This window comes from Hemiscyllium ocellatum, chromosome 22 (genome assembly GCF_020745735.1).
Source record: "Hemiscyllium ocellatum isolate sHemOce1 chromosome 22, sHemOce1.pat.X.cur, whole genome shotgun sequence".
Taxonomy (NCBI): Eukaryota; Metazoa; Chordata; class Chondrichthyes; order Orectolobiformes; family Hemiscylliidae; genus Hemiscyllium; species Hemiscyllium ocellatum.
The window spans coordinates 39,456,819-39,482,860 of NC_083422.1; the positions used below are offsets into that span (position 1 = coordinate 39,456,819).

Sequence of the window (26,042 nt, forward strand, 5' to 3'; positions counted from 1 at the left end):
TCATGTTTTAAATGAGCTTTGGTTGAGTAAATTTGTCATCTTCAATGGTACAAACTATTAGATTAGATTAGATTACTTAGTGTGGAAACAGGCCCTTCAGCCCAACAAGTCCACACTGACCCGCCGAAGCGCAACCCACCCATACATTTACCCCTTACCTAACACTACGGGCAATTTAGCATGGCCAATTCACCTGGCCCGCACATCTTTGGATTATGGGAGGAAACCGGAGCACCCGGAGGAAACCCATGCAGACACGGGGAGAATGTGCAAACTCCACACAGTCAGTCGCCTGAGTCGGGAATTGAACCCAGGTCTCAGGTACTGTGAGGCAGCAGTGCTAACCACTGTGCTACCGTGCTGCCCACAAAACCCAGTTATAGGAATTAAATACATAGCAGTAGCATCTCGGAACACATGCAGTTGATTGAAGAAGATAACATTTCAGAAAGTTCAGTAGCACCACTTATTTTTGAATACTATTTTAATATGTGACCAGCAAGTTGTTAAAATTCTTTCAGTTGTTAGAAATAAATGGCTGATGAGGCCCAACCGAGTTGCTGTGCACATTTCATTTCATTTTTCAGGTAGTTGCTACTATCCAAATTTACTTAAATGGAAAAAAAAAGGTAGTAAATACAGTGGGACTTTTAAAAATGGGTTTTATGTAATTTTTTTCCTGTGTTAGCTGCAAGAATGTTATAATGAAGTACAGGCCATTCTGTTATAAAGCGCATTTTGTTAGCACGAATTAGCTGTAATACAGTTGACAAATTGTGGACGTTGTTTGGATAATGCAAGTGTTCAACTGAATGGATATAGCCATTTTCTATTCGTGATCTTCTACAGTGTGATTTTCTATAGCGGTTTTCCATAGTACGATTTTCAATAGCGCGACGTCGCAGAGGATCGCATCAGTCGCCTTACAGCAGAATGACCTGTAGATTATAGAATCTGAGTGTTCAAATACGTACAAACTCATTTGTATCTGTTTTATCAAACTATATTATGCTATACAGCATGAGTTTTAAGTATTCAGATTAAGAATAAATGGAGCTTGATTTGGTATATAAAATTATGTAACACTTCCCACTATTTATTTGAATTCTGAACAGTTTTTCACAGATTATGATGTGTGCCATAAATAAAAGCTCTTCTGGTTAGAAAACAAAAGGCTCAAACATATTAAGTTATGTTACACTCCATGAATGTAGTCCAGATTTGAAATATGCATTTTGATATTGATATGCTATATGCATGTGTATATTTATTGAAGCTTGCATCTTGCTTGTCCATGTCCATTATGTGATAGTTTGGATGTGGCACTTGACATGATAATTTCGTGCAGCCTGTTTATAAATGAACAACAAATCACATTTGCACAACAGCAGGGAGCAGAGCTCATAAAATACCAGTAGCTACTAATGATTTACAAATCAAGCATGAGTAGTGAAAACTTCAACAAATTAATAAAAGTTATTTAGCCAACTAAATTGCTGAAAATTATTTGGCAAGTTGGTTTGAATTACCATATTAAATTTTGTCCAAAATTCAATTTTGCTGCTAAACATAAACTCATAAAATTTCAATTATTATTTTATAAGTATTTATTCTTATCCAACCAAAATTTTCAGCATGAAATGACTTGCCACAACTGTTGAATACTTGGCTAGAGATTAAACCGTTGCTCGGACTTTGCACTGATCAAACCAGATGCTCAACCTGAGCTCTCAATGTTATCCAGTCTGCTGATGCTTAGACTACACCACATGAAACAAGGAAGAGTCTACACTCTACGTTTTGTAAAGTCTGTATCTTTTTTATTGTTTGTATTTTTGATTGTGGACTGAAATGAAGAAAGCACTGTTTTAATAACCAAGACAATGGAAGAGATTGCTGCACTTTTCAAAACAAGCTACCAACACTTCTTGCTTGATATGTTATCGAGTCGCAGAGTGACATAGCATGGAAACAGATCCTTTGGTCCAACTCGTCTGCACCAACTAGTTATTCCAACCTGACCTAGTCCCATTTGCTAGCAATTGGCCCATATTCCTCTAAATCCATCTGATTCCTATAACAATCCAGATGCCTTTTAAATGATGTCATTGTCCTTACCTCCACCACTTCCTCTGGCAGCTCATTCCATATACACACCACACTTTGCATGAAAATGTTACCCCTCTGATCCTTATGCCTTCTAGTTTTGGATTCCCTCAGCCTAGGAAAAAGGCCTTGGCTTTTTACCCTATCCATGTCCCTCATGATTTTATAAACCTCTGTGAGGTTACCCCTCAGTTTCTGACTCTCCAGGGGGAAAAAGCCTCAGCCTAATCAGCCTGTCCATATAACTCAAACACTCCAGTCCCAGCAACATCCTTATGCATTTTTTCTGCACCCTCTCAAGTTTAAAAACATTCTTCCAATAGAAGGTTGATAGAATTGATGACTGTATTTTAAAAGTGGCCTCACTGATGTCCTATACATGCCACAACATGACATCCCAACTTGGATACACAGTGCTCTGACCAATAAAAGTAAACATGCCAAATGCAGCCTTCATCACCCGATCTACCTGTGACTCCAATTTCGATGAACTATGCCTTGCACCCCTCGATCTCTTTGTTTGACAACATTCCCAGGGACCTGCCATTATTTGTACATGTCCTATCGTGGTTTGTCTTAGCAAAATGCAACACTACATTTATTTAAATTTAAACTCTATCTGCCACATCTCAGCCCATAGGCCTATCTGATCATGGGCCTTTTGTACTCTGAGATAATCTTCTTCACTGTCCACTACACCACCTATTTTTGTGTCACATGCAAGCTTACTTATTATAAGTCCTACATTCTCATCCAAATAGTATATATGTAAGTGATGAAAAGCAGTGAACGTACCACCAATCTTTGTGGCACACTGCTGGTCACAGGCTCTAGTCCGAAAAGTACCTCTCTACCACCACCCTCTGTCTCTTACCTTCAAGCTAATTTTGTATCCAATTTGCTAGTTCTCCCTAAATCCCATGCGATCTAACCTTACAAACCAGTCTACCATGCGGAATCTTGTTGAACAGTTGGCTGAAGTCCATATAGATAATGTCTCCCACTCTGCCTTCATTAATCTTCTTTGTTACCTCATTAAAAAAAACTCAGTCAAGTCAGCAAGGCATGATTCCTCACTCTCAAAGCCATGTTGACCGTCCCTAATCAGTGCTTGCCTTTTCAAATGCATGTAAATTTTGTCCCTCAGAACTCCCTCCAACAATTTACCCCTCACCGACGCATGGCTCACCAGTCAATAGTTCCTGGACTTTTCTTTACCAATCTCCAGTCTTTTGGCACCTCACCCGTGGCTGTCAGTGATACAAGTATCTCAGCAAGGGGCCCAGCAATCTTTTCCCTAGCTTCCCACAAAGTTTTGGGAAACACCTGATCAGGTCCCGGGCATTTATCTAACCTTATGCGTTTTTAAGACATCCAGCACTTCCTCTTCTGTTATATGAACTCCTTTCAAATTTTATGTTTATTTGTGATTTGGCTATTGCTGTAGTGATTAGTTTGGAAATGGAAATTAAATAATGAAAGATGTATACAATTTTAATGTATTTGTGAAGAAACATTCAATGTCAAATACCATTGATCATTCAAATATCATATAAAATGGGCATTAATAAATTAAAAATAAAATGTTGCATCTTTTTTTTAATTAATGCAATGTGTGTGTCATTCCCAAGGCCACAATCATTGCCCATCCTAATTGCCCTTGAGATGGTGGTGAGCTGTCTCCTTGACAACTAAATAACTTGCTGCTAGGCCATTTCAGGGAACTATAGACCAGTGAGTCTTGTGTCACTAGTGGGTACGTTGTTGGAGGGGATTCTGAGGGACTGGATTTATATGCATTTGGAAAGGCAAACACAAATTAGGGATAGTCAACCACAATGCAATGGAATCAAAATGGACCAGACCCATCATGGACTGTAGATTTCCTTCTCAAATAGATATTTGTGTACCAATGGATATTTACAGTGATGTGGTAGTTACATGGTCTGCACCATTCATACTAGCTTTCTACTTGAAATGTATTTCATCAATTGTAGTTGAATTGCCCAGCTGCAAATGAAGGGATTTGAACTTACTTTTGAATCTTAAGTCCAGTCCTTGGATTTTAATTTGCTCTTTCAATGTAAAACAAATCAAAACTCTGCTTACATAAGAAAATTGTATCATATTATGAGGTCATGCTTCATGCTTTTATATTTGATGTTCTCCAGTGGTGTGTATCTGACATACTTTTATGTAAACATGATCAGCAATGAAACTTCTGTAAGATTATGAGAGTACTTGGCAATAGGCAAGCAATAAACATGCAGTCTAGCAGTATTATATAACATACACACATGGCAGTTAGTAATTAGCATTGTTGAATACATACTGAGCCAGCTTAATTAAAGTATGCTGTCATTTTCCTTATACTATCTCTTATACCACTTGTGGGCAATGAGTAACAGTGTGATCGTGGCTGTTTTCTTGTATCTTTCCATGCATACGTTACTGGTATCAGTGGTAACCAAAAACATCAGGATTTTAGCATGTTGGAAAATAAAGTTTGCAGAATGTTAACCTGGGCGCTGAACTGTTAGGACTGAAGCAATGATTCTCTTGAAGATTTAGTCAGTAGACCATTTTGCAAAACAGCTTTACATGTTCCACATTCTCCAGGAAGCAGTTGTGTCGGGCCCAAAATCCTTTTAAGAAACCTAGCTATGCACTTCATTAGTAATTATCCTTTATTCTATTTCAGTTAATGTCTTGTTTGAACATGTTCCCGTTTTTTTATCAGTGGCAGCAGTCTCAACTCTCTGTACACATTGAACAAGCAAAAACATCTGCATGTATAGCTTTGTTTAGACAATTAGTTAATCAAAACCTCTTATCAGAAACTTGTATATGTGGGCACCTGAGCCTTGCCTGCAAAGTGAAAGTGCTAGCACGTTTTAAAAAAAGTATTCTTGTAGTATTTAAGACACAGGGTAATATTTTGTGTGGAGAAGCATTTCAGATGCTGCTGATTGATTTGTAAATTTTGAGCATTTTGTGTAATTATTTCAAATTCATTATTTCAATATGCTAATTTTCTTTAATAACCCGGGCTTTTAGAGACTGGATTTCTTCATAGATTAAGATAAATCCCAGCCATCGAACACAAGTAAGCTTAAATATCCACCTGTTTCTGACTGCTACATGATCAGATTTGTTCCCGCCAGAACACTTCAGCATCACTAAATTCAAATGTGTTGCTTCAGTGAAAGATGCATATTGTTGTTGCCTATGGCTGAATATGACAAAGTAGTTATTAGGGATTTTCTTTTTAACTGACACAGACATTCAAAGGAAATTTTAGCTGATGTAACATTTCATATAGTTCAAATCATGGCCTTCACAGCCAGACAACAAAATGCCTCTGAGTCTTCGTAAACTGGGACTAGAAAGCAAGCAGTAAGATTCTGATAAAGCAGCTCAAATGAAAGCCATCTGATTTGAAACTTTCGATTTTTATACGAAATAGAAAGGAAAAGCTTGACCTACCTGGATGAGGCTTTTAAAATAATTATAATTACATATTAGAGTAGACACATATTCATATAAGAATAAGAGTTTAAATTTATTAGATATTGGGGAATTAAATTTATGAAGGCAGCTAGCCATGAATGCAGACATTAGTTTCAATGAATACCTTGAAAGTGTTTTCATTCTTAGCAAGGTTAGAACAACAAAAAAGTATGAACAAGATAACTTCATAAGAGTACCAAGAAATAATATGGCAAAAGGGGCAGAAATAATTTTGAAAAAGGTCCCTATAACCTCGAGAGAATAAATAATTTTTACTTTGCAAGTTAGATAAGAGGGAAGCTGTTAACAAAATTGTTAGCTTTGTCACAGAATCATATTAGATTTAACTATGTATAACTTTATATTAGAGTTGATAGTACAAATATTATAACAATGGTAGAAATAAACATCCTTTTTATCCTCTGGACTAAGATCAGCAAGGGATGTAAATTGCATGTCTGAAAAGTCAACAGTAATAAGCAAGTATATGATACAGCTGGCAAAAGTCTGGGAAGCAACATCACAATCGGCGTTGGAATGTGGTCAATAATCATAGTAGCCCCAAGGACAGGTGATAGGGTGTCTGGCAAACATCATGAGATGATGGGAGGACCATGAAGTTGTCCATCATTGATCATGTATTCATAGGATTGGATGTGTAGGTCAGAGGGGATGTGGCAAACACTGATGTTAATATTGCATGTAACCATTGTAATGTGGTATGTCTAAATATCCTGTACTTCATTGGAAAGGTAGAGTGTCACTAACCTCCAACCTGAGTTGGGCCCCATATGAAAGCCAGATTTCGAATGGTCTCAGGCCCCTCCCACGTGGTAAAGGGGCTCCAAATATAGATTGATTTGTGCGAAACAGTCCTCTTTAAAACCCCTCTCCAACAATTGGAGTTGTGAGCAGGGTATTGCAGTGTTCTGCTATCAACTGTGTGGTCTCTAATTGTGTGAGTATGTTTGATATTGCAACCTTTTTGGTAGTGGACAAAGCAGGTAGTCGATCCCAGCTATAAATTATGGTACTAAAAGAACTAAGGGAGAAAAGGGAATCTTGCTGTGTGTGGTGGTCATTCGATCGGCCCTAGTTGACCCTGGGGACAGTAAAGAGCCCCATGTTAAACAGGAGAGGACAGGCCCTAGTTCATCTTGGGGAGAGTAAAGAGCCCCACACTTGAACAGGGAAAGAAAACAATGTCAAATGGGGTCTGGAGGAATCGAAGTCATGACTATAGTCGACCAAACATACAAAACAATTGACCAAATGTTCAAAGCTAATTGGAACCCCATAAATCCACATGGTTTGTAAAGAAAGTGATTTTTAAAAAAAGGAAACAAAAAAAACAAGGCAGTTTGAGCTCATGTAGAATTAATAAAAATCTGAATCATTTAAGAGAGAAACAAAAGAGTCCAAAGTGATGCCATCTGAGGCAGTATTGGCAGCCCCTGAACCAAATGGAATAATTAAAAGAGCGATACAGAGGTAAACTCCCTTATTGTGACTGTGTGTTAAAGCTGCTGGTTCTGGAATGTGAAAAAGTGGATGTAAAACTAGTAGTATATCTAATGCTCACTACAAGCAAAGTAGAAAGTTAAAAACTGAGCTTGGAAGAAAGTAAGAAAGTGTTCATAGTTGTAGGACAGAGAGAGAGATACCAGTTTTGATGTTATGGTCCCTGAACTGACTGACTGACTCCTGCTGGTCTGGTTTGTGTCCTTTTTCATTTATTAGCTGTTAAATGTTGTCTTGTGTAATTTGTGTTTTCACTCCCTAGAGCTCGAAATCGGGGGATACTTTGACGATGACGATGTGAAAGTGTAGAGTGTATGTGTGTTTTTATCAGTTTGAAACATGTATAGTTACAGTGAGGACCCTTATAAGGAACTATCAGTGATTGCATAAAAGAAAGTCCTTTTACAAATTGATTTCAAATTTGTTTCTCAGAGGCTTGGTTTTAAAAATAGACCTGTTTGGAATCATTTGAACAAAGCCAGTTGAAGGAGGAAAAATCAAGTGAGATAACTTATTTCCCCTTTCCTTAAAATATTGTATAATCTGTTTTGTTCAGCTTGATGAAAGAGTCCTCAGTAAATGTTTAATTTCAGAATTTATATGATTCAAAATGAAAGATTCACGCATGGTTAAAGTAATACTTGGAAGTTCACTCTGGTCAGGAAATGAAATTCTAAATATGATAATTCAAAGATTTACTCATCTTAAATGTTGATTCGTGTGAATTATACTCTAACAATTGGGAAAACTGGAATTTCTGTAGAGAAGGAAGAGGGGCTGTTGACATCACTACATACAAGAGGTTTCACTCCACCTCTTTAGATCAGCAGTAAGCTATCTGCACAAAGAATTTATATATTCCATATGTATAATTTTTATTGACAGAGGTACTTGGACTAATTAACCCCTTCTTCTCAAAGTGGGATGGGAAGATATTATTCTGTTTTTCAGATAACTGCAGATACAGAAAGCTTTTCCAATGGGCTTTGAATTTCTAAGTTTTGCTGCAGACTTACAACGTCGTAAAACAGTGATGGATGAGTCATCCTTAACCCATCAAAGTTAAACACACAACACCAGGTTGTAGTCCAACAGGTTTAATTGGAAGCACACTAGCTTTCGGAGACGCTCCTTCATCAGGTGATTGTGGAGGGCTCGATCGTAACAGAATTTATAGCAAAAATTTGCAGTGTGATGTAACTGAAATTATACATTGAAAAATTGATTGTCTGTTAAGCCTTTCATCTGTTAGAATACAGTGATAGTTTCACTTCTTTCATGTGTAAATCATAAAACCCTTTTTTTTAAAAGTTGCATTCTCAGGTTAGCCCTCCACAATCACCTGATGAAGGAGCGTTGCAGCGAAAGCTAGTGTGCTTCCAGTTAAACTTGTTGGACTATAACCTGGTGTTGTGTGATTTTTAACTTTGTACACCCCAGTCCAACACCGGCATCTCCAAATCTTAACCCATCAAGCCACTTGTTAACAACACACTTCAATGTCAGAGAACTACTATGAAAATATCAACTATATTGAGTATCAGGCATTTCAAACCACTAAGCCTGGGCACATTTATGCATATCATAATAAGAAATTATATTAAGATTTACATGTCTGGCATTCTGAAGGGAATAATTACCTGAAATTTAAAAAGATTCTGGAAAATAATAAATACATGCACACCCTCTAGGTGGTTTCAATGCACAGAAAACAAAATTGTTAGCGTCTTTGAAGGAGTAAATTAAGTATTGAATTTGGACAAATCTACAAAGGTATGTAAAATATCCAGAGAGCTATCAAGTAACGTTTTATAAAAGAAGTCATTTATAAGAAAAAAATGAACAGTGAATGTTATTGCCTGGAATCAAACAAAAATGTTTGACTTCTGCTTTAAGATATTGTAAGAATATGTTTCATTGGACTGCAAATCTCTCCAGGATTCCAGAATGTGATAGGATGGTGACTAGTTAAATTGCAAAATTGGATGAAAACAATTGTTGAAAGAGTAGGGTAGTGGCAGAAGAAGCCAAACAAAATTATTATGAGTTATTACTGCAATTGGGGTTAATATACATTCTATTGAAAGGAAAGTTTTAGATGACAGCATTAAACTGATAGCTTTCTCTTAGTTAAAAACTGAAAGAACTGTGAATGCTGTAAATTAGAAACAAAAATTGCTGGAAAAGCTCAGCAGGTCTGGCAGCATCTGTGAAAAGAAATCAGAGTTAAAGTTTCAGGTTTTGTGACCCAAAACAGCAGCCTTCTCTTGGTGATGTTTGTGTCCTTGTCTTTCCTTATAAGAGAAATGAATTTGATGATCGAGCCACCACCTGAGGCATCGGGATGTTACATGGAAAGATAAGTAAAACTCAGATCTTTTGATGAGATCATATGAGAATCAAGAATGTGTGGCATAAAAATGAGTTACAGCATAAATGTGCAAAGATTCTGAGACTTGTCCAAAATAGACTGGTAAAAAGGAGGGAAAATAAATGCACTGAAGAATGGGTTTCAATCATGTCCACCTACTTGAGAAGTAGCATGGCATGAAATGGTTATTGTAGCCAATAAAGTGAGAAAACGTCTTAATCAACAAGACAGTGGACACCTACTCCCGAGAGAAACTGACCATAAAACAATTGGCATAGAGTAAAAAGTGGAATTGCATGGAGAATGTAGATTTAAACAGTCAAGGGATTTAAGATTAGAACACTTAGTAAAAAAGTATCCTTAAGGCAGATTCAGAAGAAAGGGAACTAAAGAATTTTAAGTCCATGTATGATGCTATTTCATTGTTATTGATCTGTTAATGGAGAACTGGAAGAAAGCAAACTAAATTAAGGAGCATAAATCTGAAAGAAAGTGCAAATATAAACAATTTGAGCAGATCACCACAAATACCAAGGGGAGAGGAACAGAATGTCTGAGAGAAGTCAATGCTGGAGAGTAATTGGCAGGATTGCTGAGAAACTATTGGAAAGAGATGGAGTTATTTATAGATGGACCTAGAAATTATTATAAGGGACCGCTCTGCATTGTGTGGGATGTGGTAGACATTGAGGGAGACTTGAAAGTAGGAGTACTGATCCCTCAAATTTACTCAGCCCTAGCAGCAGAATTAAAAGACCTGATGGAAGCATTGAAATTAGCCAGGGGTGAGAGAGTTAACATATACACAGCATGTAACCCTCTCATGAAGCCTATGATAGCCTGTACTCTGCGAGGGTGTATCATTTCATCCAGGGACCACATGCAACATGAAGAGAAGGTTAAAGATTTAGTGGAAACTGCAAAGCTCCCCAAACAAACTGTAGTAATTAAAATTATGGAAAGCATTGTACCCAATATGAAGAAGAGGCTGTGATAAACCCAACATTGTGACTGAAAAAAATGGATATTCATATTGAAACTGATGGTGAAAAAAAAATCAAAACATGTCTAACAGAAATCTATGAACTGACAGCAGCAAAGACTGTCACCTTGCAAAACCTGAAAAATATTGTTGGCAGCACCCCACCCCCCCAACCCCTGCCCCCGAGTTTCATCTCTGTGTACTGAGACAAAGCCAGGGTGTAATGTCAATTATGAGCCAGAAATTGTGGACAAAAGGGTACACTTAGAGAAGAGATCAACAAATTCCTTTTCCCCAAATGAAGTTAAAGAAACCCACTGTGAAAATTGGATTGTTATCACAGAGAATTACCATAATAGTTAAAAAGAAGAACATTCTTAACATTTGACTGAATTCAGTGCTAAAACAAGGAGTAGTCCAAAAGTATCATAAATTCAAGACTTTCAAATCTTATTTTATTGAATACTTTAAAAAGTCTTTTTTAAGCTGCTGTAGAAAAGATGTTGTGGAAAAAGTGGTCTAGCTTGTTCTCAAAACAGATATATCTTTTTGGAAAACATCCAATTTGAACTCTGAATTTGGAATGAGAAATGTTTTGTCTGTGTACCTACTTGGAAAATGTTTTCTTTAAGACAATAGAAATTTAAAATGCAGTTTGAGATTTTTAAAAGGTTTTCTGACAGTTTTTAGAAAGTGAATTCCTGAAAGTATGACAATGTCACCTTGGACTTGGGCTCAGCCCCTTCTGAGACCAGCAGAGTTAATTCCCCCTGGCAGTTTTAAATCTTCTCATACACCCCTTCTGTATGGTAAGATGTATTTCTGTGGATATTATTAACCCACTGGACTTCTTCCAGTCTCGGTGGATTTTGTGTTTGAATAGATTTCAAAAACATAACAAGGTAGCTGGAAATCTTGTGGAGGTAAAGTCTTTTCTGAAATTGGGATTGATAAAATTACTTGATACATGTTCAAATACGCAATGGGAAATTCAATTCAAACAAATTTAAATTTTAAAAAAGAGCCCAATGGAAACAGACTAGGTGGTGTTAATGTGTATCAGGAAAAGTTGTGATAGATTATTTTGGAAGAAATTAATTGAAGCCTGTTAGCCTAACAACACTGCAAAGGCTATACATAAAAGAAACTTGAATCAGTTGTTGAGTTTGAATTTAGAATAATTTTGAAAAGAGGAAAGTCAAGTATAACCTGACAAGTTGCATTTGAGAAAGTCGTATATATTTTTTCTAAGAAAGACCAAACAAGTGAAATTTGGTAATGCTTGAAATCACACAGTAATAATAATTATTGCCTGACCTGCTGTGGATTTCCAATGCCACACTTTTTGACAATAATGATTGTTTGTCTCATTTAAAACTGTTGTGAAAACATGCTTCTTTTGCTTAATACTCTGTACAGTAAGGTTTGTCCAGGGTTCCTGAATCATCATCATGGTAATTAATGGGGTAGTTTTTAGAATAAAAGAATAGTGACAGGAAAAAAAATAGAAACATGCATCAAATAGATTTTGGAATGACTCACCTTGGGTGTAGTTAAATGGAATGTATCCAATGAAATCAAAGTGTAGATAGAATTAGATAACTAACAATATTCTCTTAGAGATATGCATGGAAACTTCTTTACGCAGAGGGTGGTGGGTGCCTGGAATGCATTGCCAGCGGAGGTGGTAGAGGCGGACACGATAGCGTCATTTAAGATGTACTAGAAGATACATGAATGGGCAGGGAGCAGAGGAATACAAATCCTTAGAAAATAGACAATATAAGAGTTGGATCAGCGCAGGCTTTGAGGGCCAAAGCCCCAAAGCTCCTGTTCTTGTGATGTAATTTTCTTTGTTCTTTACATGTAAGTGCTGTGAGTTTTATTTTAAGGAAACTAAATTGGCTGATTTGTCCACTGTTTGGAACAACATACCAGGTAAAAAGGATACACAGGCACGCACTAGAGACTTTTGATCTTTCACAAAGATCACCTGGAAGTTAAAAATACATTACATGATCTTGGGAAACCATTGTAAAAGCGCAGTGATGGTTGTTACATCCGAAGTAATTAACATGCAGGAATGCATGGCAAAACTGTACTGAAGCAAGGGCTTCAGACATGTACACCTACTTAACAAAATGATTAATGTGGCCTGGAAGAGCGCACAAACATAGTTTAAATAATCTCACATAATTCAAGAGAAGCTGACTTTTGGGTGTTGGTGAGAAGAAGGCAAAAAATACTGAAGAAATATCCACAAGATGGGTAAAAATGAAAGAACAGCTGGAGAATAATCTTTCTACGGTTAAGCATGAACCGATCTTAAACTTTATCATATATATAATCAACTTGCAATAATAGAACAAAATGAACATGCTAATGTAAATAGAGTGTGGGGTACTGGAAAAGCACAGTAGGTCAGGCAGCATCTGAGGAGCAGGAGAATCGATGTATCAGGCAAAAGCCCTTCATCAGGAATGAGGCTTGTGAGCCATGAGGGTACAGAGTTAAATGGGAGGTGGTGGAGCTGGGAGAAAGGTAGCTGAGAGTGCGATAGGTAGATGGAGGTGGGGATAATGTTGACAGGTCAAAGAGGAGGGTGGAGCGGATAGGTGGGAAGGAAGATGGACAGGTCAATAGGATGGTGCCGTGTTGAGAGATTGGATCTAGGATAAGGTTGGGGGAGGGGAAATGAGGAAACTGGTGAAAGCCACATTGCTGCCATGTGGTTGGAGGGTCCCAGGGCTTATGTAAGGACTTATTACAGGTTGGACATTGTGATAGGGTCAAAATGATATCTTCAAAACATTCCACTAAGGGTTAATCATTAAAGGTTAATTGGACATGACAATGAGCAATTGGTTAAAAAAAATTGGGAAAGTAGGCAGAAGAAAGTTGGGAAAACATGCATTATTACTTAGGTCAATGATCATAAGATTTAGGCCATCTTGGTACTAAGGATAAGAGGGAAGCTGTTTGCAAAATGGTTAGCTTAGTCACAGTATTAAGTTTAACTATGTATAATTTTATTGGTTACTTTATGTTAGAGCTGAAATTACAAATATTATAACAATTGGTAAAAATTCACATCCTTTCTAACCTTTTGTACTAAGATCAGCAAGGGATATGAATTTCATAGGAAAAAGTGAGGTCTGCAGATGCTGGAGATCAGAGCTGAAAAGCGCAGCAGGTCAGGCAGCATCCAAGGAACAGGAAATTCGACGTTTCGGGCCCTTCCTGATGAATGGCTTATGCCCGAAACGTCGAATTTCCTGATATGAATTTCATAACCAATTTGAAAAGCCAGTAGTAATAAGCAAGTACGTAATGCAGCTGGCAAATATCTAGGAATGGATATAATAATCCGTGTTGGAATGTGGTCAATAATCCTAGGAACCCAAGGACAGGTGGTGATCGTGTATTCACAGAATTGGATGTGTAGTTCAGAGGGGATGTGGCAAACACTGATGTCAATATTGTATGTAACCATTGTAATGCAATGTGTATAAATATCCTGTACTTTACTGGGAAAGTTAGAGTTTCACTAACCTCTCAATCGGAGTTATAATAAAGAAGGCAACTGGGCCCCAGATGAAAGCCAGATTTAGAACGATCTCTGGCCTCGCCCATACGTGTGGTAAAGGAGCTCCAGATAAAGATCGATTTGTGTGATTGAACACGGGAGTCAGACTCCTCTTTAAAATCTGTCTCAAAAATGCAAAATTCATGCAAAACATTGTACCCAAATTCTTGATCTGATGGCTGTATTTCTACATTTCAAATCCACTTCTGCATCTGAATTGCTTGCTCAGTGATCTCTGTTGACCCAGTATGTTGATGTCATAGGGTTATTTGAAACACAATGCAGTCTGTAAGGTACAACAGCAACTTCTGTCTCCCCTCTCAACCTGATGACAGGTTCCTACCTTCAAACATGGTATTTATGGAACATTTCAAACTCGAAACGAGTTTAGACAGATGTTGACATAGTTGTGAAGGAGATAAGCAAGGAAAGATTCCTTTTTATGCTGCTGTGGCAGAACCCACCAGGATATACAAGTTATGACAAGTAGATTATGTATTATGATTAGATTAGATCAACCATCAAGACTTGATTCTTCACATAGCTGTGGCCTTTTCAATAATTTAGGTTGTCAAGCTATCCTCCTTGGCAAGTCTTTTTCTAACTAAATTTCTATAGAATCATCTGCAAATAAGTATCCATTCTTTTGTTTTTTGGAAAAAGCAAGGAGGTATTTTGTGCCTTCCATTCAATGCTGTGGATAATTTCACACATTTAAGGTAGAGCAATCAAGGACAAGTAAAATCTAGCCTTCTTGCATTAAGCATCATACCTAGTAGATGTTCCAGCATAGCTGGACAACTATACAATGGAAGTATAATCTTGATGGCTCAATTTGCTTTCATAACCATTACGAGTCTAAAATTAACCAAACAAATAATTGTCAAGGCAATTGGGGAAGTCTGAAAGCTAACAGCAAAATTGAAGAACTTCACCACAGGATATTGAACTACAATGACCGTTTATTGGATTGAAATATTGCATTGATCTTTTAATAAGTGCTAGATTAAGTTTTTAAAATTAATTTGCACAGTCAAATTGCAGCTAATTTGCTTTATAGTCTTTTATTAGTGAAAAATCTAGTTAACGACACAGATTCATGAAAGGCGCTAACCCTCAGATTAGTCTGTTTCTTCACCAGTTTAACTATAGCTTGAAATTTGAATTTGACTATGTCAGAATGTTTTGAATTGATGATCATAAGATCCTTGTGCTTAAAAATATCACTCTGCCAGGCCTTATTTAAGAATGCATGTGTGTAAGGCAGTTCCCAGGCCGTCTCTTTTATTACTGTTGCAGACTGTTTTGAATTACACGTTTCTCAAGGAATCATTTAGCCAACTAGCTTATTTAGTTTACAGTAGCTATGGGTATAACCCCTGAACAAAGTAGGAAATGGCAAGATTGGAAAAATTAGATTTGCAGCGTCAAGAAACAAAAGTCCAATTTTCAATCCCAGATTTCAGCGACAAGATGAGAATCTCATTAGCGAGTAGCAAGAAGCCAACTGCATGAAGTATTTGCAAAGATTGTGTCTGTGGCAGTCAACTGCATGTGCTTCATAGTGTTGGCAAACACAGGCAAATTTTTATTCAACTGGCTGCTTCTCAGGATCCACTGGGGACCAGGGTGGGACCTCTCAGTCTTCAACCTGCAATGCATCAAGACTGTTACCTATGCAATTTGTGCCAGATCACACTGCTTCATCACATTTCCATAAGGTTAGTGCTGCAGCCTGGGCATTTGGCTTCGCTAACGTAGATGCAGGGTGCTATAATCTCAACACGTGTTGCATTGAGAGCACTGTAATGTAATAGATTTTAGTAATAGAGAAGCCTTCTATTCAGCAACTGTACGAGGAGTTTTCACATTCTCCATATGTGTCTGCGTGGGTTTTCTCCTGGTGCTCCGGTTTCCGACCACAGTCCAAAGATGTGCAGGTGAGGTGAATTGGCCTTTTACATTGCCCATAGTTTCAGGGCTGTGTAGGTTAGGTACATTAGTCAGGGGAAATGTAAAGTAATAGGGTAAGGGAATGGGTCTGGGTGGGTTACTCTTCAGAGGGTCAGTATGGACTTGTTGGGCCAAATGGCCTGTTTCCACACTGTCGGGATTCTATGATTGGTTCATTACATCTTAGTGTGCACCAGGTATCCTGAAAGCTGCCACGATGCCTCTCCTGAGGAACTGTCCTATTCCTAACAAGAGTGGTTACTGGGAGACAAGGGCTGCCCTCAGCAGCCATGTCTGATGATGCCATTACCCGATCCCTGACTGAGGTCAAGTGTTGATACAATGCAGATTATGGGCCTCCAGAAAGTGAGGTTCTGATTCTTCAATTTGTCTAGGGGATCTTGCAGTTTATTCCCTAGCATGTTGAATAATCCTAACAAGCTATGCTCTGCATAACTGGACCAGGCAAACAGAGAATGAGACAGATGCTGAAAAGCTGGGAGAGCAGCAAAAGTCTTCCAGGGGAAAATTGAGTTGGAAGAACATCACCTTCACCACGATAGATTGCGTCACTGTTGGATGCAACGAGACAGATAGGAGTCAATTGACATCTATTGCTAATAGATGTGAGATGAGTGCATTTGTTGACTGTAAATTTGTTGTTACCCAAAAGCCTTGGAGTCCTCCTTTCTTCCCTGAAACAAATGCTGCTTTTTGGGCTTTTTTTTAATCCTTCGCTTGCACTGTTGTTTAAAAAGATTTAATGTTTTCATTTGTTTGAAGGCATTCCAGCCTGTGATTCTCCCACAGTGAACATAGAAAAGATGGTGTGCTGCCCTGGATATTAGTAAAAGAGTCACACTACTTTTGTCAGGGTCCTATGTATCTTATGGTACAAAGAATGTACAGCATGTAACACTTGTGTCATGTAGCTGCAGTTCCAATTACAGTAAGTCAGACAATTGAGCTTGTATTTGCAGTGAAGTGTCACCTATGTACCCTCAGAAAATTTTCTTTTTCATTTCCCCCTCTCTTTGCAGAGTGTGAAGGGCTATCTCTGGTTAGTAGATTGAGTTGTTCAGCAGCTGGACTGCAAATATGGTGCTGGTGTGAGAAATCACAGGTAGTCCCAGCACTGGCAATAGTTCTGCTGGTGATCATACGATAGTGGAGTGCAGCACCATAGAGGCATGGTGTATGCATAAGAGGTGAGCTGTGTAGAAAACTTGCTAGGGCCCATAGAGGGACATAGAGTCACAGAGATGTACAGCATGGAAACAGACCCTTCAGTCCAACCTGTCCATGCCGACCAGATATCCCGACCCAATCTAGTCCCACCTGCCAGCACCCAGCCCATATCCTGCCAAACCCTTCCTATTCATATACCCATCCAAATGCCTCTTAAATGTTGCAATTGTACCAGCCTCCACCACTTCCTCTGGCAGCTCATTCCATACCCGTACCAACCTCTGTGTGAAAAAATTGCCCCTTGGGTATCTTTTATATTTTTCCCCTCTCACCCTAAACCTATGCCCTCTAGTTCTGGATTCCCCGACCCCATCCTCCATGAAATTTCCCAAAATTGACACTTAAATAATTTTTAATAAAATTCAATCCTGTAAGCCTAGATATAAGTGGAGTTAACTGAAAATTAGCCTCTGCAATTTAACCTGCTGTTACAGGCTAGTGTTTGAAAGGTAAAAACTGAAGCCAGGTAAATTGGTAAATATTGTAGCTCATCATAATTGTTTTTAAGACTGGCCCTTTACTTATCAAGTCTACGCCATTATGAATTCCAGTTGATTCTTCTAGTCTCTGCCTGCTTGAACATTCAAGGATCTATCAAATTTCATCTTCAGGGTTTAGGGACTCCATTGTAGAGAGTTGTACATCTAACCATCCCTAGAAAATAATTTCTTCTATCTTGTCCTAATTTATCCATTATACAATAGATCTCATTTTAAAATTAATTCAAAAATTGTTCTCTTGAATACTTTAACTGAAGAAATAAATTATTATACAGTGGATAAGAACTTATTTAAATGGCTTATGTACAGTTGCTTGCTATGAGTTCTGTCAGAATCTTGGGTTTTCTTTTATTTTATATCTTAGAACTTAATATGGTGAATAATTATTTAAATGTAAATATTCAATAGCTTTGACAATCATTTCAATTTCACATAGTCATGTTACACCTTATAATTTCTAAATGTTATTTTAATTTTAGTGCTAATCAGTTAGAATTAAACTTATCGACAGAACAACTGAAATCTAGTTAACTTTGTCTAATGTTAGTTTTAAATATGTTTTGAGACTAAATTAAATGTCCTGTTAGTGAGCAATCTTCACTCATTTTTATGGATGTGTTTATCAATGGACACCTAAGAAAATAAAATTGTCAAACTGCCTGTTTTAACTTAGTACAAGTTTGTTCAAAATCAGTGCTGATAATGGCCTGATATGATTACAATTGCACTCTCATTTCTTCTCAAGGTCTAGAATGTTGATTACAGTGAACAAAAGGTGGTTTGATGATACTCTCTTATGCCGTCATGCTGAAGTGGTGTGAAAGGTTTACCTTGCAGTGTACTATTAATGTTTTACACTTGGTACTGATTCAGTCATATGTCTCGACCTGGAGAGTCATTTCTCAGGTTTATTTCAGGTATAGGATGGAAAACTATGTTAAATATATCACAAAAATATCAGATCTAAGGTAGTGTGTTCTTAGTAGATGATTTTGTAAATACTTTGAAAGGAACTTGCCTCTGAAGCATAAAACTAAATTTGATAATTGAAGACAGTTTAGTGTAAAGCAGTGTAGAAAGAAAAAAAAATCTTAAGTACCTTAAAGCTCACTCTTACAATTTGCTCAGCCTCCGAGCAGAGTTTTTGTCTGTCCCCATCTCAATAAAGAGACTACAAATTGGGTAATGGTAAGGTAGAAGTTAAAAGGATTGGAGCAGCTTATACAGAACAACCTTGATTATCCAAATGAGATAAGCGGGGAGTATTTTGTTCGTATAACTGAGAGTTCGGATAGCGTTTTTATGGGACCTTGAGATCTTGTTCGGATAATTGATGTTTGGATAACTGAGGTTGTTCTGTCAATGTTAAAATATAATTCAGAATTGGTCAAAACTTTATGTTAATAATTTCATAAAAGCAGCTTCCACAAGCAACTGGATAATCTCCAAAAGTGAATTTCTACTTGCCACTCATGAACCGTCAGTAAGTACCATAAAACTGTGGAATTATAAGGAATGTGTGAATAAAGATGAAAGGATGTTTAGTTGGCTCCTGCAATGACCATCAGAGTTCCTTGGGATGGGAAGGAGAATAGATTTACTTATGCACACCACATGGCCTTTAAATTAACTCTCCATTTTTGATGTCATTTACTGGCTACAATGCATTCATCCTGGGGAAAATCTGAGGAGGTCTGTATTTGTCCTGCTGCAGAGAGCCCAGTTTTTCTTAGAGACCCAAGACCTGAGTTAAGGCCCTCATTAGGATATGCATAGGCCTCAAAGTAATACTTGGATCTGCCAGAAGAATTACTTTTCGGGTGTCGTCTTTTTTCCCTGCAATTGCATTATATCTGAAGTCCAGATCTTTCCTCCAATTTTAAGCCATTAACTGCTATGTAAATTTTTTTAAATATAATTTTGCAGAATCTCTTTGCTTTTGGAGACTTGGATGGTATTGGAATAAATGCAAAGTTACAGCACCCTCTTGGAGTGGCTTGGAATGAAAAGAGGAGTCTGCTGTATGTAGCAGACTCTTATAATCATAAGGTAACTGATTTTTTTTGTCTAATGTAAAACTAAAATAACAATTACTTGTTTCAATATTTGATTTCAAACTTGAGAGATAAGTTCAGCTATGATTAAGCTATTTAGATTTAAACAGAGCATCTAATTAGTGCCTTATAAATGGGAACTATATCTATATGAAATCATTTAACTTTATCTATAAAATGAAAATAATTCTAAATGTAATCTATTTCTTAGTTTAATTTATGCTCTCACTGATAATCTGAATTTACATTTCTAATTCAATAGGGAAAACAATATTAATGCCAAGTAAAAAGGGAAATGTAAATACCTAATTCATGAGATTAAGAAATAGGGCAAATTAAATAGGTTTAATATCTTGAAAACAAATTATCACAGACTATGGCTTTATTACTGACTGTGTATGATTTAACTGCCTATATTAAACATGTTTCCTATTAAAGAGCTGTACAAGTATTTTTATTGTCATCTGTTATGTTCACAAATATCTCAAATATTCACAATTGGTATTTTAAATGTAGCACACCAACTTTCATGGATATATTTTGTAAGGGCACTTTTTTAGAATGTTGGGTCCTTAGCATTCCCATACTTGCAGTGATTATTTTAAGCTATGAAATATCTTATTAAGAGAATTAAAGCAGAGTTTAAGATTCTGATTGTTTTCATTTACTATGGGACTGAAATATTTACTTGTTTCTCAGATCAAAGTAATAGACCCGAAAACAAAACAATGTACTACACTAGCAGGAACTGGCAAACCAGACACTGTAATTGGTGCTAAATTCAACCAAGTTACATTCAATGAACCAGGAGGTGTATGTGTTGGTGAACATGGGGATGTGCTATATGTAGTGGACACAAACAATCACAATGTCAAAGTGCTTGATTTGGAAATGCAGACAGTCTCTGTGGTAAGTTACATTTTCTTTCACCAATTACAGTAAATAATGTAACATAAGTTTGTAATTAAACAATTTTGCAGTGTTAGACCAAGGTTGGAGGGATGCACCAATCTCTCTTTAGTCCCACTCCCTCACATTCTTTTTTATTTAACCAGAGTAATAATATGGCTAATTATACAGATATCTAGATTTGTACAAAAAGCAAGTTAGCCAGATTTGTTTAGTCAACAAAGACTAGCAAGTCTAGTACAAATAAAACCTACTCAAACAAACATGGAAATATTATTGAGATAACAAGATTTAAATTGTGTCATGCCAAATGGAATTTATATTCTGACATCCCAAGATTAATATGAGACAAATATGAATAACATATAAATTATGATTGAATACCCCACAGAAAATATCATACAGCTAAAGCAATAAATAAATCATGGAATCCCTACAGAGTGGAAGCAGGCTATTCAGCCAATCAAGTTAACACCGACCCTCCGAAGAACATTCCACCAACACCCACCCCTCTACCCTATCCCTGTCATCTTGCATTTCCCATGGCTAACCCACCTAGCCTTCACATCCGTGGACATTATGAGCAATTTTAGCATGGTCAATCCACATAACCTATGCATATTTGGACTGTGGGAGGAAACAGGAGCACCCGGAGGAAACCCACGCAGACACTGGGAGAACGTGCAAACTCCACACAGACAGTTGCCCAGGGTGGAATCAAACTTGGGTCCTTGGCGCTTTGAGGCAGCAGTGCTAACCTCCCTGAGTCACCATGCTACCCCTTGTCTTCTATGGATTTTTTAGCAACCTTCCTGCTCTATATATTAGTGGCACTGTGGGTAATCGAATCTCATTGGAACATCTCAAGGGATCAGGAATCTTTGATGACATAGCCATGAAGCATCCTCAGAATTATTCCATCACGGACTGCCTTAACAATTTCTGTATTTCTAGTGGTTTACATTCCTTTCCTGGAAGCACACTTCCTTGGATTCGGTCTTTTGTGCTTTAACCTTGCTATGTTGTACCAAGCAGTTATTACTTGTGAACGTTCAAACTCCAATATCTGCTGTATCGCAGCATTTTTCTGAAGCAGATTCCTGATTCCATAGCTGCCTACTAATTCCTATAGCTTCTTGCTGAATTCAAACAGCACAGAACTATCCAACTGCTCGTGACTTCTTACAGAGTCCCCTACTATATAGATTCATTGTTGTTCAGTTGCCTTTTTAGAAGCCCAGCTAAATAGATTTTTTTTCTGCATGAGGTTTGCTTCTATATCTATCTTTTTTGACTAATTATGATGACAGAATTTATCTCTAGTGACCTTTGAACTGTGTTAAGTGAGCTATTGAAAACCTTCAAACAAGCCCTACCCTTGTTTCTAGGCAAAATTGAATGCAACTGATATTTTGGAACAGTCAGTGTAGTAATCAGCAGTGGGACTTGACAGTAACAACCTCCTTGAGTTGTCCCCAGAATGTTAGTGTTTACTGAGTACTGGTTCTGTCAGCACAGAAATGGAACTGGTCACAATAGGGACCACCTTTGGATTGCTGAAGTGCATTTTGTGAAAGACTAAAAGTATGATGACGATTAGCTCCATCAGATTGGCAGGAGAAAAGTGATCCCAATAAAATATACAATTACCCTGATCCAGTAATCAAAGCAAGGATCAGAACTCTCAACTGTGCAGAAGCCATATCTAAGAAACCAAAAGAAAACTAAACCATTGGGGAAAAAAAAACTCCACTTAAACAGCAGGCTGTTATTTCAAATAATTTTAATCCTTTAATCTTAAAATAAAGGAGTTTTAGCTAATTCTAATGAGAGGGAGAAAGAGAATATCCCAAAATATGATCTAATAAGTAGATTTTTTTTTAGATTAGACTTACAGTGTGGAAACAGGCCCTTCGGCCCAACAAGTCCACACCGACCCGCCGAAGCGCAACCCACCCATACCCCTACATTTACCCCTTACCTAACACTACGGGCAATTTAGCTTGGCCAATTCACCTGACCCGCACATCTTTGGACTGTGGGAGGAAACCGGAGCACCCGGAGGAAACCCACGCAGACACGGGGAGAACGTGCAAACTCCACACAGTCAGTCGCCTGAGTCGGGAATTGAACCCGGGTCTACAGGCGCTGTGAGGCAGCAGTGCTAACCACTGTGCCACCGTGCCGCCCACAGTTTCTTCCTGGTACATGGAAAGTTCCCTTTGTGCTTGGTAGAAAACGATAACTTTATTTGATCAGACATTACACAATCTGATTCATCTGTCTGTGGGTTAATAGTTTGATCTCTTTCAGTGTCTCTCATCTTAAATGTATCTATCAAATTCTGGATATACGCTTTGCATTCAAACTTTTTTAATTCATGTAGATTAGGTGTTCTTTATATTAATGATAAGCACAGAATTCAAAATGTCATCGGCAATGTAAACCTATTTAAAAACTTAAATCACTTCCAAAACAATGTTTCAAAATTGTGCATGAAAGTACCCTACTCCTTTTGGTAGTGTCTCTTGCATTTTGTTACTGAGCCCTAATCCCATTTAGTGTCCTCTGTTTTAAACTTTGCAACACTGCTTTCTTCTTGCTTCTGCAGTCAGCATTGGCACACATCTAATCCCATCTTTGATGCTCCTACCAGTCATTTCAAATCAGACTGACTGCCTACTTTAGTCTTCCACCCAGCCCAAAATCTATTTCCCAACTTGACAATTTTTCTTCATCTTGGATTTGAGCATCAGTGCATCATGACCCTAAATCTCCCTGGTGTTGATTTGAATTAAAGAGTAAATGTCCAAAATCTCTCTCTGATGGATTCAAAAAGGAACAGCTCCAGCTTTCTGGCTGGCAGCAGGTGAAAATTGACCACTATTACTTATCCTTAAAATTATTTCCATCACTTATTTCTGACTGCATGGCCCTTCTTTCACTTCAGGCCATCAAATACTTCAACTCTAGATCAAAATATTCACTCAACAAAGCATTTTTCCTCCCAGAATTTCACTTTGTTTTGCTGTTTTGTTTTTCACTCAATCTGAGTTCAAAACCTCAATGTATTTATCATTCATCAGCCAACAATATCCAGTCCCAACTTAACACTCACTCTAAAATAAGATATAGGTGATTTTAGCCTCTTGTGCTCAGAGACCGAGAAATATGATTAACATAGTCTCGCATTAAATCCAGCACTTTGTTATTGAAAATTTTAAACAAAATAATTTCAATGAAATCATATAATTATCCTTCAGGTCATGCATCTGAAATTGTTGTACTTTGCTTAGGAGAGATCTTTGACTGATATCTTCCTGCTTGCTTCACCAGGATTCTTCCTGACACTACATTTCTTCTGTCTTCTTTCTGGAGAATTCCTATGTGGGCCTTTTTTCCAGAGTTTACAGAGGTTTGACATATCCTAATTTCTGAGACCAGGCATGTATAAATCCCTGAAACTGGAATTAACATTTCATGAGTCCCTAGTTAAGAAGTCACCATTTCTTACTTCCCAAATCCACAATGAGTTCTTGTTCTGTTCCCATTTGTTTGTTTTTAAAAATTTCAGTCAATGTAAAAGCCTCTCGATACTGTAACCAGCAACAAATGTGTGATAAAGTAACGAAATGTTAAATTACTCTTGACAATCAAATTACAGACCTTAATGTAAAATAGTGGATTTTTTGTTTCATTTTTATACAGTTGGCAATCACTGCTGCAGTTGCTGTGGATGCTTCCAAATCTACAAAACCGATGAAAATTTCTAGGTTACCAAAATCTGCGCATTCATTGCAAATGGTTCCATTAGTTGTGTCTTGTGGTCAGACTGTGCAGTTCTGCCTGAAGATTGATCTACCAGAAGGAGCAGAACTCACAGAAGGAGCACCCAGTTACTGGGCACTCTTTGCAGAAGGTAACATATATTTTAAATGAATACATTAAACAGGAGAAGGCTCAGAAGAGATCTACCAGGATGTTGCCTGGAATGGAAGGTTTGAGTTATAAGGAGAAGCTGGATAGACTAGGACCTTTTTAACTGAAGCATAGGATGATCTTATAGAGAGTTATAAAATCATGAGGGCCATAGATAATGTGAATGGCAGGTGTCTTTTCTTTAGAGTTGGAAATTTCAAAACAAGAAGGCATATTTTTAAGGTGAAAGATGAAACGAACTTCCAGGGGAAGTGGTGGATGCAGGTAAAGTTACAACATGTAAAAGACATTTGGATAAGTACGTTAATAAGAAATGTTTGGGGGGGATATGGGTCAAACGTAGACAGGTGGAACTAGTTTAGTTTGGGATTATGGTCGGCATGGACGAGTTGAGCCAAAGAGTCTGTTTCCATACTGTAGGTAATCAAATCTAATCTAATCTAAATGTGTGCCCCATTGATCACTTTTTAGGATTAAATATTGCACTTGTTAATTTTTGTTTTGAGACATAATAAATTTTGTAGGGACAAATCTTTTGTTCTAAAATTTCAAGAAGATTTGCTAGCCCTTTGTGGAATAGCTATTCATTTGGCTGTGAAAAAATTGCAGTATTTTCTGTTTCGACTGAAATAGTTTGCACATAGATCAGTTTTGAAGTTGATTTCAGATCTAAACTGGAAAACCATTGTGTCCAATCACAGAACTAAGTAATCAAAGTAGATCAAAGTATAAAATCAGTGAAGGAAAGGACATTGGATTCACCCATAGCTTGACAATCTTGCCCCATTTTATGTTTCAAAATCTCAGCATTGGCAGTGAACAAGGGAACTTCAAATTCCAGGGTGTCAGTTTATCTGCTTCCATCATGCAAAGTCTTCCTGAATATGCAGAAGTACTTTGCACCTTAATATTACAAAAGACAAAGTTGAGTTAGTCTTCAAAAATTAAAGTATTATTCCTTTCGAAGAGTCATAGAAGATTAGAACAGGATATCACTTCAGGTATTTTATATCTACAGAAATAAAAAGTAGTTAGCACGAAGTTAGGAAACTGATACAAAAGAAACTTGTATAATGGTAACAACCATGATGCACATTCTGTGATAACTCTGGAAACTGTGTGCCAGAACTTAGGTTAAATGTATAGATATTTAAAAATATTCCATTTGTTTGTATTGCTAAAGTAGAAAGTCACTTGGCTTAGACATTGAAACATTATTTGGACATTAATAAGACATAATTCTAACAGGCATTTTAGTTATAATCTGCATGCTAATGTGGTTGACCATTGTTTGGGAATCATGGAATGGGTACAAAATTAATGATGTTGATCGTTGCAATTCTATCAAGGCTAAATATCAAAG

General features: G+C 37.3%; 1 protein-coding gene across 3 annotated transcripts in view; it reads left to right on the forward strand.

Moving 5' to 3' along the window:
* Window positions 1-26,042, forward strand: part of nhlrc2 (NHL repeat containing 2) — an 85,944-nt gene that overhangs the window by 52,853 nt on the left and 7,049 nt on the right. For all 3 annotated transcript variants that reach the window (XM_060842113.1, XM_060842114.1, XM_060842112.1), the window contains 3 exons: window positions 19,704-19,826; window positions 20,531-20,740; window positions 24,449-24,659. In XM_060842113.1, the coding sequence (XP_060698096.1) occupies window positions 19,704-19,826; window positions 20,531-20,740; window positions 24,449-24,659 (544 nt within the window). The remainder of the gene's footprint in view (window positions 1-19,703; window positions 19,827-20,530; window positions 20,741-24,448; window positions 24,660-26,042) is intronic.